The sequence below is a fragment of the Dendrobates tinctorius genome, unplaced genomic scaffold (genome assembly GCF_039654945.1).
Source record: "Dendrobates tinctorius isolate UK_male_01 unplaced genomic scaffold, ASM3965494v1 ptg000203l, whole genome shotgun sequence".
Classification (NCBI taxonomy): Eukaryota; Metazoa; Chordata; class Amphibia; order Anura; family Dendrobatidae; genus Dendrobates; species Dendrobates tinctorius.
The window spans coordinates 6,911,076-6,926,457 of NW_027361870.1; the positions used below are offsets into that span (position 1 = coordinate 6,911,076).

General features: G+C 48.7%; 1 protein-coding gene across 1 annotated transcript in view; it reads left to right on the top strand.

The window, feature by feature from the left end:
• Nucleotides 1-4,016: 4,016 nt before the first annotated feature.
• The window catches only part of APLF (aprataxin and PNKP like factor), a 182,882-nt gene continuing 171,516 nt past the window's right edge, over nt 4,017-15,382 (top strand). The window contains exons 1-2 of the mRNA XM_073553796.1: nt 4,017-4,319; nt 7,124-7,195. Of these exons, the coding sequence (XP_073409897.1) occupies nt 4,227-4,319; nt 7,124-7,195 (165 nt within the window). The 5' untranslated portion in view covers nt 4,017-4,226. The remainder of the gene's footprint in view (nt 4,320-7,123; nt 7,196-15,382) is intronic.

Below are 15,382 nucleotides of genomic sequence, written 5' to 3' on the forward strand. Positions count from 1 at the left end.
TCGCATGACAGGATGCTGTAGCCTCCTTTTCTCTGGCTCACACACGTTGCTGCTGTGTCGTCGAGACTCAGTTGGGAACAGAGCAATTACAGCCTTTATTCCTCCGGTTTCTGCTGTGAGACCATTAGTATCCACACAGCCTTGGACTCCGTCGTCCGCTTTCCACGATTCAGCTTGGGGACGAGCTCTGCTGTAGCTCCAGTCCCCAGCTCTTCTCCCATGTCCTCACTCTTCCCTGTCCAAACTTCAACTACCTTCCTATTCCTGACCACAGAGAGCAGCTCCTCTGCTGTTAGGTTCAGAGGTCCCTCTGCTGGCCTGGAGTAGGAACTGTGCTGTGTGCTGGAACTACCTGATAAAGAGACACTTTCACTGCTTCCAGGCATGACATCACTCTCCCTAGGAGGGAGGCAAGGCCATTGTGGCGACCGTACTCCTGGGGGCACCACATTAGCACCAGTCTGCATTCCAGCTGTGGCTGCCAGTATATGCCTGTCTATGCTTCACCTGAGGCAGACTTGCCTACAGGACTTGCCTGCACATACAGTGACCTGTGTTTTGAATTCTCTTGCTCGGAGTTCTGAGCCGAAGCTCCCTCTGCTGGTTGCTGAGAGTAGTGGAGCTGGCCAGGAGGATGGAAGTTCCCCACCTGACGACGATAATTGGAAACCTGGGATTACTGGCTGGGAGCATATAATTGTGCTGGCTGCTCTTGGAGGTTGCTGGTGATTTCCATCGTGTGCATTTGGAGCTCTTTTGTCCCCTGCCTGATCTGAATATTCAGCTAAGTGATTCTTTAGCTAATCCTTTGCATCTAATCTGGTTGTGTCTTTTTTTTTTTTTTCTTTCTGTTTTGCTGCTAGGGTTCAGCGTGCTCCCTGCTGTGGGCAGCGCTGGGCCCTGCTTCATATGTTGCAGCTTGTTCAGTCCCGTTATGTTAGCATATTTTTGCTTTGCTGCCAGTTTATACCAGAGTGCTGATCTAGTGGGAGTGAGATCGTGTGACCTCAGGATTTTTGTATATCAGAAGTGTTGGACTTTTTCAGGGTTTTGTGTGTGATTGCAGACAGTATCTTTTCTGTCCTCTCCTGTCTAGACAGCTTGGGCCCCACCATTTGCTCAGTCTGTTCTCTGCCTGTGTTTGTGTCTCATCTTGTCTCACCGACAATATATGTTTGGGGGCTATTCTTTGGGGATCTGCTCCCGGGCTGTTTAGATTTCATCTTTCTGTCTTTAGGCTTAGTTAGCTCTCTGGCTGTGACGAAGCGTCTAGGGCATCGTAGGAACGCTCCACGGCTACTGCTAGTTGTGTGGATAGGATCAGGGGTCTGCAATCCGCTTAGTTACCAACCTCTCTAGTCTTCTGGTGGCTTGGCCTGTTCCTGCCATCCTCCTCGGTGACCCATTCATAACAGTCCTGTCTCCCTTGGGGGTCAGCTACTACTGCGAGATGTCGCCCTGGAGTGGTACCTGGCAGCTACCTGCTGTACAGGCCTGACCTCACATGTGCCGGTGAATTATGTCCCTGAACACAGTGAAATACTTCCAAGACATAGTTCACCGGCGCATGCGCACTAATGCTTTTTGGCTTTGCTCGCAGTTGGGCAAATAATACTGTGCGTGCGCGAGTAAGGATTGCAATGCGCACGCGCGTAATATGGAGGACAACTACGGAAATATTACAGACAGCGGCCAAAGTGAGGTGGAGGAAAGTACCCAAAGCACTGCCCATTGGACCAGACAGAAATCATTTACATAGCCTGCCAAAATGAGGTGACAGATTCCCTTTAACTTACTACTAAGCTCTCTCCTCTGAATCAAAACCTTTCCAGCCAGTGAGATATAAGGTCTTCCCTCTGAACTCTAACATCCAAAATCTATTTGATCTCATGCTCAGCATCAGGACACCAAGAAGGCACTAGGGAGGATGCAGGAAACCTGGAAAAAATGACCACAGATTAGATGCTGGAGCAAAGACATAAAATTAATTGGTCATCTGCAAAGACAATTTACATTGCTCTGTTTCAAGCCATTGTTAAAAAGATCACATCGGGGAAAAATATTTAAACCCATTGTTATCACAAGCGTCAGCCCCGTGACCCGGCCTACTGTGACCACAAGTGGCGGACACGTGACCCTGCCTACTGTGACCACAAGTGGCGGACACGTGACCCTGCCTACTGTGACAAGTGTCAGACCCGTGACCCGGCCTACTGTGACCACAAGTGTCAGACCCATGACCCTGCCTACTGTGACCACAAGTGTCAGACTCATGACCCTGCCTACTGTGACCACAAGTGTCAGAGCCATGACCCTGCCTACTGTGACCACAAGTGTCAGAGCCATGACCCTGCCTACTGTGACCACAAGTGTCAGAGCCATGACCCTGCCTACTGTGACCACAAGTGTCAGAGCCATGACCCTGCCTACTGTGACCACAAGTGTCAGAGCCATGACCCTGCCTACTGTGACCACAAGTGGCGGACACGTGACCCTGCCTACTGTGACAAGTGTCAGACCCGTGACCCGGCCTACTGTGACCACAAGTGTCAGACCCATGACCCTGCCTACTGTGACCACAAGTGTCAGACCCATGACCCTGCCTACTGTGACCACAAGTGTCAGAGCCATGACCCTGCCTACTGTGACCACAAGTGTCAGACCCATGACCCTGCCTACTGTGACCACAAGTGTCAGAGCCATGACCCTGCCTACTGTGACCACAAGTGTCAGAGCCATGACCCTGCCTACTGTGACCACAAGTGTCAGAGCCATGACCCTGCCTACTGTGACCACAAGTGTCAGACCCATGACCCTGCCTACTGTGACCACAAGTGGCAGACCCATGACCCCGCCCACAGTTACAAGTGTCAGAGCCATGACCCTGCCTACTGTGACCACAAGTGTCAGAGCCATGACCCTGCCTACTGTGACCACAAGTGGCAGACCCATGACCCTGCCTACTGTGACCACAAGTGGCAGACCCATGACCCCGCCCACAGTAAGGCCGGTTTCACACTAGCGCTTTTTCAGCGCGCGCACGGCCGGGGGTAGCTCCGCCCCCGAGCCGGCTCTCTGCCCGGCGTGCCCGCCCCTTCCTTGTAGCGCCGCCTCCTAGCGGACAGCGGCGCCTGCGATCGGCGCACCCTATCTTTAGCATAGGGTGCGCCGATCGTGCGCTAGTTGCGCTTTGACCTGCGCTGCGCACTTATGACGGTGCGCCGTGCGCGCCAAAATCCGAAAAGTTCGATTTTGGCGCGCACGGCGCACCGTCAAAAGTGCGCAGCGCAGGTCAAAGCGCAACTAGCGCACGACCTGCGCACGATCGGCGCACCCTATGCTAAAGATAGGGTGCGCCGATCGCAGGCGCCGCCGTCCGCTAGGAGGCGGCGCTACAGGCAAGGGGCGGGCACGCCGGGCAGAGAGCCGGATCGGGGGCGGAGCTACCCCCGGCCGTGCGTGCGCATAAAATGCGCTAATGTGAAACCGGCCTTACAAGTGTCAGAGCCATGACCCTGCCTACTGTGACCACAAGTGTCAGAGCCATGACCCTGCCTACTGTGACCACAAGTGGCAGACCCATGACCCTGCCTACTGTGACCACAAGTGGCAGACCCATGACCCCGCCCACAGTTACCACAAGTGTCAGACCCATGACCCTGCCTACTGTGACAAGTGGCAGACCCATGACCCTGCCTACTGTGACCACAAGTGTCAGACCCATGACCCTGCCTACTGTGACCACAAGTGCCAGAGCCATGACCCTGCCTACTGTGACCACAAGTGTCAGACCCATGACCCTGCCTACTGTGACCACAAGTGCCAGAGCCATGACCCTGCCTACTGTGACCACAAGTGTCAGAGCCATGACCCTGCCTACTGTGACCACAAGTGTCAGACCCATGACCCTGCCTACTGTGACCACAAGTGGCAGACCCATGACCCCGCCCACAGTTACCACAAGTGGCAGACACGTGACCCCGCGCCTCATTGCCACATGGGGTCCAGTAGTTTTTACGTCAGGAACTGTCCGTGTGTTCATCACGTGATTCATGTTTACTTCCTCGACTTCAGCTGCTCTGTGACAGGCTGACACCACACCACGTGACACACCAGGAAGTGCCGGCCGCCTAGCACGCAGTGTGACTGTGGAGGGAGATTTCCCTGCGTCCTGTGCGGCGCTGACAGCGGGCTCCTCCGTTCCTGGCGGCTGAGCCTGGTGTGACATGTCCGGCTACCGGCTGGAGGCCACGGATGGCAGCGGCAGCCATGTTATTCCGGCGGGGGAGACTGTGGTTGGAAGGGGACCGCTCCTGGGTGTAAGTGCTGCGCAGTGTGCCTGGCGTCTGTGTACTGCCCCACTGTGCGGACACATCTGCCGGCATCACCTGCTGGACGCTGGGAGGAGAGCAGGGAGGAGTCCGGGGCATGTGCGGCCGTGTAGGGCAGCGTGTGGACGTCCTAGGGTTATCTGCTGTTAACCCCTGCTGCACTGTGAGGACACTTCTGGGGACAGAGTAGTCCCTGGGATGTCCCAGCAGTGTGCTTCACCACACTTAGTTTTGGAGGATCGATTATTCCTATTCTTGGGTTATGACCCTTTAGATTTCAGGCACTGTTCACACGTGTGGGGAATGTTCACTGTTAATGTGTTGCGAACGTCTGCCTTCAGCAATGCAACATACACTGATCCCAGTAGCCAGACCGTGCAGACAGTGATGGGCTGCAGCACTGACACTATGACATCACTGCAGCCGGTCACTGATCTCAGCAGCCTCGGCAGTGCAGGTAGTGATGAGCTGCAGCGCTGTCGCCATGACATCACTGCAGCCCATCACTGATCTCAGCAGCCCCGGCAGTGCACATAGTGATGGTCTGCAGCGCTGTTGCCGTGACATCACTGCAGCCGATCACTGATCTCAGCAGCCCCGGCAGTGCACATAGTGATGAGCTGCAGCGCTGTCGCCATGACATCACTGCAGCCTAACACTGATCTCAGCAGCCCAGCACTGCAGATAGTGATGGTCTGCAGCACTGTCGCCATGACATCACTGCAGCCCATCACGGATCTCAGCAGCCCCGGCAGTGCACATAGTGATGGTCTGCAGCGCTGTTGCCGTGACATCACTGCAGCCGATCACTGATCTCAGCAGCCTCGGCAGTGCACATAGTGATGAGCTGCAGCGCTGTCGCCATGACATCACTGCAGCCCATCGCTGATCTCTGCAGCCCTGACAATGCACATAGTGATGATCTGCAGCGCTGTCGCCGTGACATCACTGTAGCCGATCACTGATCTCAGCAGCCTCGGCAGTGCACATAGTGATGATCTGCAGCGCTGTCGCCGTGACATCACTGCAGCCGATCACGGATCTCAGCAGCCTCGGCAGTGCACATAGTGATGAGCTGCAGCGCTGTTGCCATGACATCACTGCAGCCGATCACGGATCTCAGCAGCCTCGGCAGTGCACATAGTGATGATCTGCAGCGCTGTCGCCGTGACATCACTGCAGCCGATCACGGATCTCAGCAGCCTCGGCAGTGCACATAGTGATGAGCTGCAGCGCTGTTGCCATGACATCACTGCAGCCGATCACGGATCTCAGCAGCCTCGGCAGTGCACATAGTGATGATCTGCAGCGCTGTCGCCGTGACATCACTGCAGCCGATCACGGATCTCAGCAGCCTCGGCAGTGCACATAGTGATGAGCTGCAGCGCTGTCGCCATGACATCACTGCAGCCCATCACTGATCTCTGCAGCCCCGACAGTGCACATAGTGATGATCTGCAGCGCTGTCGCCGTGACATCACTGTAGCCGATCACTGATCTCAGCAGCCTCGGCAGTGCACATAGTGATGAGCTGCAGCGCTGTCGCCATGACATCACTGCAGCCTAACACTGATCTCAGCAGCCCAGCAGTGCAGATAGTGATGGTCTGCAGCACTGTCGCCATGACATCACTGCAGCCCATCACTGATCTCAGCAGCCCCGGCAGTGCACATAGTGATCAGCTGCAGCGCTGTCGCCATGACATCACTGCAGCCGATCACTGATCTCAGCAGCCCAGCAGTGCAGATACTGATGGTCTGCAGCGCTGTCGCCGTGACATCACTACAGCCGATCGCTGATCTCAGCAGCCCCGGCAGTGCAGGTAGTGATGAGCTGCAGCGCTGTCGCAGGGACGTCACTGCAGCCTAACACTGATCTCAGCAGCCCCGGCAGTGCAGGTAGTGACGAGCTGCAGCGCTGTAGCTGTGACATCACTGCAGCCTGTACACTAGGTCCAGAGCCGCAGACAGAGGCGGTGTTGGACTTTGGGAGGCAAAGCAGCTCAGTTTGGTCTTTTTTCCTTCTTGATCTTGTGGAGCAATAATCTTAGGAGACTACCAGTTTAAAGAATTCTGTCAGCAGGTCAGGAGTGGCCACTTTGTGCCCCGATTCTTATTCCCAGTGCCCCCCTGACTGTTCCATTTATTTATTTTTTAAACCCTCCATGTGTTTCCTGAGATATGGACCTTGTTATTTAGAGGAAATATTTCTGCTGTTTACCAATGGGACATGGCTCACGGGATTATCGGGGGGGGGGGGGGGGGTACGTGTCGTTAGCTACTCTACACAATTACCCTGTGAGCCCTGGAGACCCGCCACCTCTGTAGGCGCCATGAATATTAGCATTAAATATAAAGGCCCATATCTGTGGAAACGTACGGTGGATTTTAAAGATGTAAAAACTGCAATATTCAGGGAATCGGCAGTAATAAAATGCAAGAAAAACTGTCCCCTTTTGATCTGGTCACAGGTCCTCTCATAAAGCTCAATGCACATTGCATATAAGCTTTATTTTTATATACAGTTCTTGTCATGCCATATTTTCCATTAGTCACCTGACTGCTGCAGCCAATCGCTGGCCTCAGTGGTAGCATTACACTACATTACTGCTGAGTCAAGTGATTGGCTGCAGCACTCAGGGAACTGATGGATAATACATCGTCACGTTCTGGCACATTGATGAACCACTGAAATGATGGCGTTAGCTGCAAGGATTGGTTTCTTACATAATCCTGGACACCCTCTTCTCATCAGTGGTATTAATAGTGATTTTTCCGTGTTATTTCCTTTAGATTGCAGATAAGAGAGTATCCAGGAGCCATGCTGTACTCGAGGTGGTAGATGACCAGCTCCGCATTAAAGCCGTAAGTACTGAAGAGTTCATATGGTCTGAAGAGAGCGATGCGGAAGTTGGCTTCTTATTCAGCAAAAGTTTTTTACAGGTTTAACTACAAAAATAAAAAATAACAATATTGAGATACAATGCAGCGAGGTGCCGTGATGTGAATACGCTTAAAAGCAGCTGCAAAAGTCATAAAACTGCCACAAAAACGGGCACCAGAGCACCTCGCCGCATTGTATCTTATATTGTCATTTTTTATTTTTGCCGTTAAACCGGTAAAATAAACAAAACAGAAAAAAATGCAGAATAAGGAGCCAACGTCAGCACCCTATGAAGAGAATGATCTCCTATTTTACCAACTCTTACCATGTTAGTCTATTTGAGATGGGGTCTGGATATGGTGAAAACACAAATATCTTAGGAAATTGTCATATGTAAAACGAATTGATCATAGAGAATGAAATACAATGCAGGATAAGCACAAAATCTGGAAGCAGATCTGGCCACAGTAAGATGAATCCGTTACAGAGCACAATGATGTTTCCCTCATTTTTCTTACTTTTTAGAAGAAGGTGAACAAGCGGCACCTACATCAGACACTTTATGCACCTTTGGGTAATGTCATCCACTTAGGTGGGGTGCTGTATCTTCGCGAATCTGAAAAAACTGTGTTTTATGATCCCATAGACACATAAGGTTAATTATGACCAACTAATGTGTTTGAGGCCTCCTGACTCTCTCAGTAGATATTGTCTCATTAAAGCAGTGATGAGCTGGCACCATTGATTGTCTGGCAGCAGCCTAGGGCCGTGCAGACTTCTGTAGATCTCAGTCCGATCATAGACCCACTGCACAGACCGGCAGGTTTCCTGATATGAGTGCGACATCCTCATTGGATTACATGAAGCTGTCATGCTCTGGTTGGGAGACTTGTGGCCAGTCTCTGATTGGGCCGAGATCCACGGATGTCTGCATGAACCCTGTCTCCTCTGCAATAATATGTATGCTCAGCTGAACTGAGAGTGCTGGTCAGCCGATGGTTGCAGAACAGGAAGTTATGTCAGACAAATGGAATAGTTTTGTCAGTTACTTCTTTACAGCCCCGTAACATGCTGCCATTATTTCTTATTATTTTTATTTTTTGGTCTTTGAGCCTTGGTGTATTAAGCAACTTGAAAAGTGCACTTGGGTGGGGACCAGGATAATTCACGTTACCTTACCAAAGAAAAGTTTAATTTTAAGTGTCTGTGCACATGTCTTTGTCAGGTGGATTCCACCTGTATCCCACCTATTAAAAAAAAACAAAACCACAGCAAAAATAATCAACACATGCGCTGCTCTGTGAAAATGACTTATTGAGTCTTTTTGAGCTTTCTTTAACCACTCCAGGAATGACCCTAACTGTGCAATCCTCATCCTCCATTGTGTCCAATGCTGAATGCTTCTGCTTTTGCTGTCTGGTACTGTCTGCAGCATTGGTGTCACGTTGGCAGCGCTGCTATCAATCAGTGAGCTCAGCAGCTCTGCCCGAGTTGACAGTATGCTGAGCTCACTGATTGATAGCAGCGCTGTCAGTGTGAAATCATTGCTGTAGACACCATTGCAGCGGTGGAGACTTGGTGCTGGATCTGGTGGAGGATGAGTAAAGCATATTACCTCTGAAAAATCACTCCACAGTGCAGGCTATTCGTTTTCTCCCTTTTGTGTAACTTACTGTCCGTTGACTGTTGACCTACGGTATGTAATGTATCTCTAATAACAGAGGTACAAAGACAAAGGAAAGGAAGTTCCAGCAGTTATCGTGCTGACAGAATTCTGATTTAGAAGATCGGGCACTGAATAAGAGTGCATGGCAATTTACAGGGCATGAGAATCACGATAGTTCTTGATATTGGTCTGGTATGTGCACCTAAAGCAGTTTCAAAATGATGTGGAAGTAAGGGCAGCTAGACCGTGCTCTTCTACAGGTTTTGCATTAAAGGAAAGGTACATTTTAGTAAAGATATCTGTTCCCAAGCAGCATCCCGCTGTGACAGTCAGTAAGGCATGTGAGGTGAGTGAACGTATGACATCTGCTTTCCAAGAATCTGAATTCCCCGAATGGAAAGCGGCAGATACAATCTTCCTAACGTTCTACATGGGAATTACGGCAGAACTTGAATTCTTAGACGTTATGTGCGCAGTTTAGAAAATGATAACTGGACGTCATTTGACTTTCAGTGCATGGAGAATTTTTCTAACATTATTTCCACTACCTAAAATCTCTGATACAGACCTTTAGCCTTCTAGGTGAATAAACACAATTTTATAGATTACATTTGTTAAAGCGGACCTGTCACCTGTTTTGGCTGCTATAAGATGTGGCCGCTGTGGCTTTCAGGGTTTTATCTACAGCATTCTGTAAGCCCCCGATCTCACCTGAAAGATAAGAAAAACAAGTTTTATTATACTCACCTGGGGGCGGACCGGTCCTATGGGCGTTGCCGGTCCGGGTACGGCGCCTCCCATCTTCAGGCGATGTCGTCATCTTCCTTGCTTCGTGTCGCGGCTCCTGCCAGGCGTACTGATCTGCCCTGTTGAGGGCAGAGCCAAGTACTGCAGTGCGCAGGCGACAACATCATATGAAGATGGGAGGCGCCGGACCCGGACCTGCGGCGCCCATTGGACGGGACCGCCCCCGGGTGAGTATAATAAAACTTGTTTTACTTATCTTTCAGGTTAGATCGGGGGCTTATCTACAGCATTCCAGAATGCTGTAGGTAAGCCCTGAAAGGCAGTGGCCACAGCTTATAGCTGAAAAACGATGTGACAGGTTCCCTTGGAGATGCACTTGTGGTACACTCCCCAATTACTTGCACTGGATTTTTTGATTAAGGTATCCAGGGCAGGTTTCCCCTCAGAATACCAAGAATTGTATACTGTCCATGGGTGGTGTCTGGCATTGCATTTCCATTGGAGTGAATGGAATTGAGCTGCAATACCACATACTGCCATTGAATAGGTGCTGTTTTGGACTTGTGCAGATACTTTTTCTGAGCCTTATTTTGCTAATTGTGATCAGTCAAAATGGTGTGATAAGTAGAAGAAGCGATCCTGGAGACCCGTATAGTCTGACTGCCAGGACCCCACCACTCCTTATATTTTTCACAATGGCACTAACTGTAGGGCAATCTACAGCAGAGCTTTGTTCAGGGACAAAGCCATATGGTCTCTTTCCCCTTTATGTGGTCGAATCGTCAACAAAACCACAGTCACATTGAGCGTTTCCATATAGCCGATGCCTTGTGCATATAGTAATAAGGTGGCCATAAATATTATATGAATGCAAAATTTCATAGGGCCTGATCAACCAGCTAGTGATTGTCTCAGTTAAGAGACGGTTTTGGCAGGCACCTGTCCAGCGGTCACGCAATACTACGTTGCCGATGGACCGAGCGCTGCAAATTGATTTGCACCGAATCTAGTAGGTACGATTACAGCATTGCTAAACTTGTATAGTATTTTATTATTTTAATGGTTAAATTTATTTTTAAACTTTGTAATTAAAAAATTTAGTTTGTCTGTTTTCTCAGATAACATTTTTGGTTGATGGAGCTTTGTGAGGAAAGTTAAGCTCACAATTTTATTCATACCGGTTTTTGGTTAATGCAATATTTTGATCACTTGCAGGGGCGGTGCTGGTCTCTGCTTGCATGTTCTCCTTGCAATAAGCACTGACCAGGTTGCTGAGAGAGCGCACTGTCACTACACTGAGAAAAATGGCACACAGTGACAAGACCCTACTGGGCATCCATTGGCATTGGCAACCGACTCGTGGTTAGTATTGCAGGGACTATCCCAACCTCTGAAGGGATATCACTGATGACGGTTCAATGAAAAGAAATGGGATTCCTCTGTGCTGCTTATAGGGATCCAAAGGGTTAATTGAGATCCACAGGGTTAATGAAGTTGCTCGCTTGCTACAATTCCCAATGTATCAGTGATCAGTATAACGAGCTCTGCAGACAAGATCCAGGAATCAGAATGAGCTTGCACTCACACTAAGTGTTTGCCACTGTGCTCCTGCAGTGTCAGTGCACACCTGTAGGGATGCAGATTGTGTTCAAGCAAGGCTCATTTTGGGGAAGCAAAGTGCTAAAAATGTAAATGGTCATGAGGCCTTGGTTACGCCAAGGGTGTACCAGAGACTCACTCATTTGCACATAGAGTAATGAAGTAGCTGCTATTACACTAGAATGTATACCGCTGGTATTATTCTTGTATGGGTGAAGTCCCCTGTATAACCAGAAAACCTGTCACCTTGGAAAACACTTTTTACCAGCAGATATAGGGTTAATTTATAGGTAAGCAGCATTGTAAGTGTGGTTACCGGAGTAAACTTGACTTATTTCATCCGAGAGCCGTTAGCTTTCAGTCTTTGGAGAGAGTGTAAGTACACATTGGCGTTTTGCTTGACAGCTCGCCCGGCACAGACATGCAGCAGAGCCAGCTGTCAAAAGGCCATGGGAGGTACTTATAGCAGCGATGTATGGCAGGATATTAATTCCTTAGTATGTAATTACACTGCTCCTTAAGCCCTGTGCCATGGACATACTGTATATCTGGACCAATAGACCGAAGCAGGGATTGACTAGTTCTCTGCAGCCATTGTGACACTGCCTCTGCAATAATTTTCTAGTAAATACACCAAGGGTTACTTTGAGATCATACCCAGAATACTGTTTTCATTGGTTTTGCCATCGTCATCTTCTCTTTTCTAAAATCATTCATCGACTTTTATAGGTCAGCGTCATGTAATATCTTGGTTCATTGTGAGCGAATTATATCTAATATTTCCATTTAGTAGTGATAGACTTGTTTTTGTTCTAATAACACCCCAACAAATGACAATATGATTATATTCTTCAGCACAGAACATAAAGTACATTATTTGCGATCGCTAATAGACACGGCTATTATTTTGCTTGTGATAATGGCAGACTGAAGTCTGTGCGCCACATGAGCGCTGCCTAATCACGTTTAGGTGTCTTGTTAGGAACAGCAATTCTAATCTATCAGCATTGTATCTTCTCATTTATGTCAGACATTTTTTTAACAAAATACTTTTGCAAAAGGAAATGGCGTACAATCAATTTTTAATTCTCTTAGGCCATGCTAAACTGAACATTTTTTTTTCAATTGAATTCATTGTTACAAAATGTTCCTGTGTCCAGAGCTTGTTGTGCAACCTTTTTTTCAATTGCCACTTAAAATTTCTTCTTATTTAGGGAATATTTATGAAGAGCTCTGTACACAGTTACATTAAAAAGAAGCATCATTTTCTGCACTCCATATTTGCACAAAAGAATTTTTTCTCTAGTCACCCTCCATAACAGCACCATAGAAGGATACTCCCCGACCTAATAGGTACAGGAAACACAGAGGTCAAATAGTCCCACCCCACTTCCTCCAGGTTTTTTCCTGTCCCTATGGGGCACGAGAAGGTCCTCCTGCGGTGCTCTGTGGACGGCGACAGAGACTGCACAGATTACCTGTTCAAGCCGGGCAGCTGAGATGATCGCTCCGACCTTCCCCTCCTGAAGCTGCTTCCGTCTCCCCTGGACTCAGGACTTTTTCCCCCCTTCCTGCGCCTCTGGGTAAAGCAGGGTGGCAGGACGCGGGGTCCTCTCGGAGCTCCCCAGCTCTCCTTCTCTCTCTTCCTCTCGCACATGTCAGGCAGTGACTGGAAGTGATGTCAGACATGGAGTCGAGGTCTGGTGGCGTCACTTCCACCGTGGAACACAACCGGAACACACCGCCGGAAGAAGCGATTGCGGGGACATGTACTCTTGTTGGGGCATAATGCCAATACACTGGAGGATTGATGACTGGAAACGTCCGCACCTGGGGGCACTTTCAAAGGAGACAGAGAGGGGGATGGACATCGTATCAGGATGATGTGCTGGGATCTTGGCCCCTATATAAGGAGCCCAGATGGAAGACACCACAAGGTAGGACCTTTGCTGTGATGGAGGGTGGTCGTTGTTCTTGCTCTGCATCTTCAGAACCCAGCGCTGTCCCAAACCCAGTAAGTATCTGGCTTGGTGTCTCTTTATCTTTGGAGCAGGAATGTCCTTGGGTTATACTTACGGTCCCTTCCGTTTTAAGGGAGAAAAGTATCCTGATCCAAAAAGAAAAGACAAGATGTCCCAGAAAGGTACCATCTGTCTTAAAAAGTTAGCTTCTTCATACAAGAAACGCCTTTGTCCGGATTGCGCAGACAATATTGTTAAAGAGGAACAGCCTTCTTGGATAGAGTTAAGGAGTATGGTTCACCAGGAGGTCCAATCATCCCTAGCCACTTTTTCCCAGTCCCTCCCAGTAACGCCATCAGGGGTGAAAAACAGGAAGCTATCCATAGAGGAGCATTCTGACTCCGACTCCCAGGGAGGTCCGGGATTCTTCACTAGTGAGTGGTGTGAAGAAGGCGAGTATGTTTCAGGAAGAGATCAGTCCCAAAGCATTAAAAAAAAATATTACTTTGCATCAGAAGATTTGGAGGAACTTCTGACGGCGGTGAGAACTACTATGAATGTGGAGGAGGAAGAAGTTGTCCAGAACACAGTTCAGGACGAAATGTTTGGGGGTCTAAGATCTCGGAAAAAGTTAGTGTTTCTGGTACATGAAAATATTCAAAAGCTGATACTGGATGAGTGGGGAACTACCAGAAAAGTTTGGTAACACCTACAGAGCTGAAAGGAAGATTCCCACTGGAGGAGAAAATATCCAAATGCTGGATGGCCAAAAGTACCAAAAGTGGATATTCAGGTTGCAAGAAACACAACCTTGCCCTTTGAGGATTCCTCCCAATTATGAGACCCTATGGATCGCAAGACAGCCTGCTAAAGGAATCGTGGAAATGTTTGCGGCTTTGTTGGATGCGAACGTGGGATCTACATGTGTAGCCAGGTCAATGTTCCGATGGCTAAATAAACTGGAGGAACACCTCAACATGAGTATTTCAAGAGAAGAGCCATTGGGATCTATACCTCTCTTAAAGAAAGCCACGGGGTTCCTGGCTGATGCCTCCGCAGAGTCAGTAGAGATGGCGACCAGAGCTTCGGTCTTGTCGAACACGACTAGAAGAGCAGTGTGGCTGCAGTTGTGGAGCGGAGACATTGCTTCAAAGGTCAAACTTTGCTCTATCCCCTTCAAAGGGGAATATATGTTCGTTCAAGCCCTGGACAAATCGTTGGAAAAGTCAATGGACAAAAAGAAAGTACTGCCAGAACCCAAAGAGGACCACTTCTTGGCCATTCTCTCCCCTCAGAATCAACCATCCTCATATAGGGGAAAGAGGAAAACCTGATGATGGAGCTATCCAAAGGAAGGTAGAGGCAGAAACATTTTACTCTCCTAGGGACAACGTCAAGAAAAACAATGATGTCGAATCGGTAGGGAGTCGGTTCCTTCTTACCTCCAATCAATGGGTGAGACAATCAGTCCAAGGTGGGGGGGTAAAAATTGAGTTCTCCTCCAGACCTCCACAGATATTGAGAGTAATCTCCCTGCCATCTCAGGAGATACAAAACGCCTTAATGACTGGTCTCCAAATATTACTCTGGCAGATATCCCCATTTCTAAAAACAGTGTGCGGAATAGGACATTATTCGCTCGTGTTCCTAATAAAAAAACAAATGGAACACACAGAATGATAATAAATTTAAAACCTCTAAATACAGTATGTACATAAAGTACAAGAGGATCAAGAATGGATTGTTAAAAAGCACCATTCTATTGGTAGGCCAAGACTTTGTAATGGCAACCATTGACCTTCGGGATGCTTACTATCACATCCCCATTCACCCAACGCATCGAAGATATCTGTGGTTTGCAGTTGCTCCGGGATGATGGGTACATCACTATCAGTTAAATGTGCTCTGTAAGGCATTTCTTCGGTACCCTGGGCCTTCACCAAAATAATGGCAGAGTTGATAGCGGCTATCTGGAACAGAAATATCTGTATCATGTCTTACCTAAACAACCTGATACTCGTAGGTCAATCAGGAGTTGTCCTCGAGGGCCAAATACGAGAAGTTCTGGGTCTTCTTACATCTTTAGGATGGTTAATAAATTATCAAAAATCCAACCTGGTATCATCCACCAGGAGTATCTTCTTGGGAATAATGTTGGAGTCGCAAGACCAGATGTCTCCTCTACCAAAAGAGAA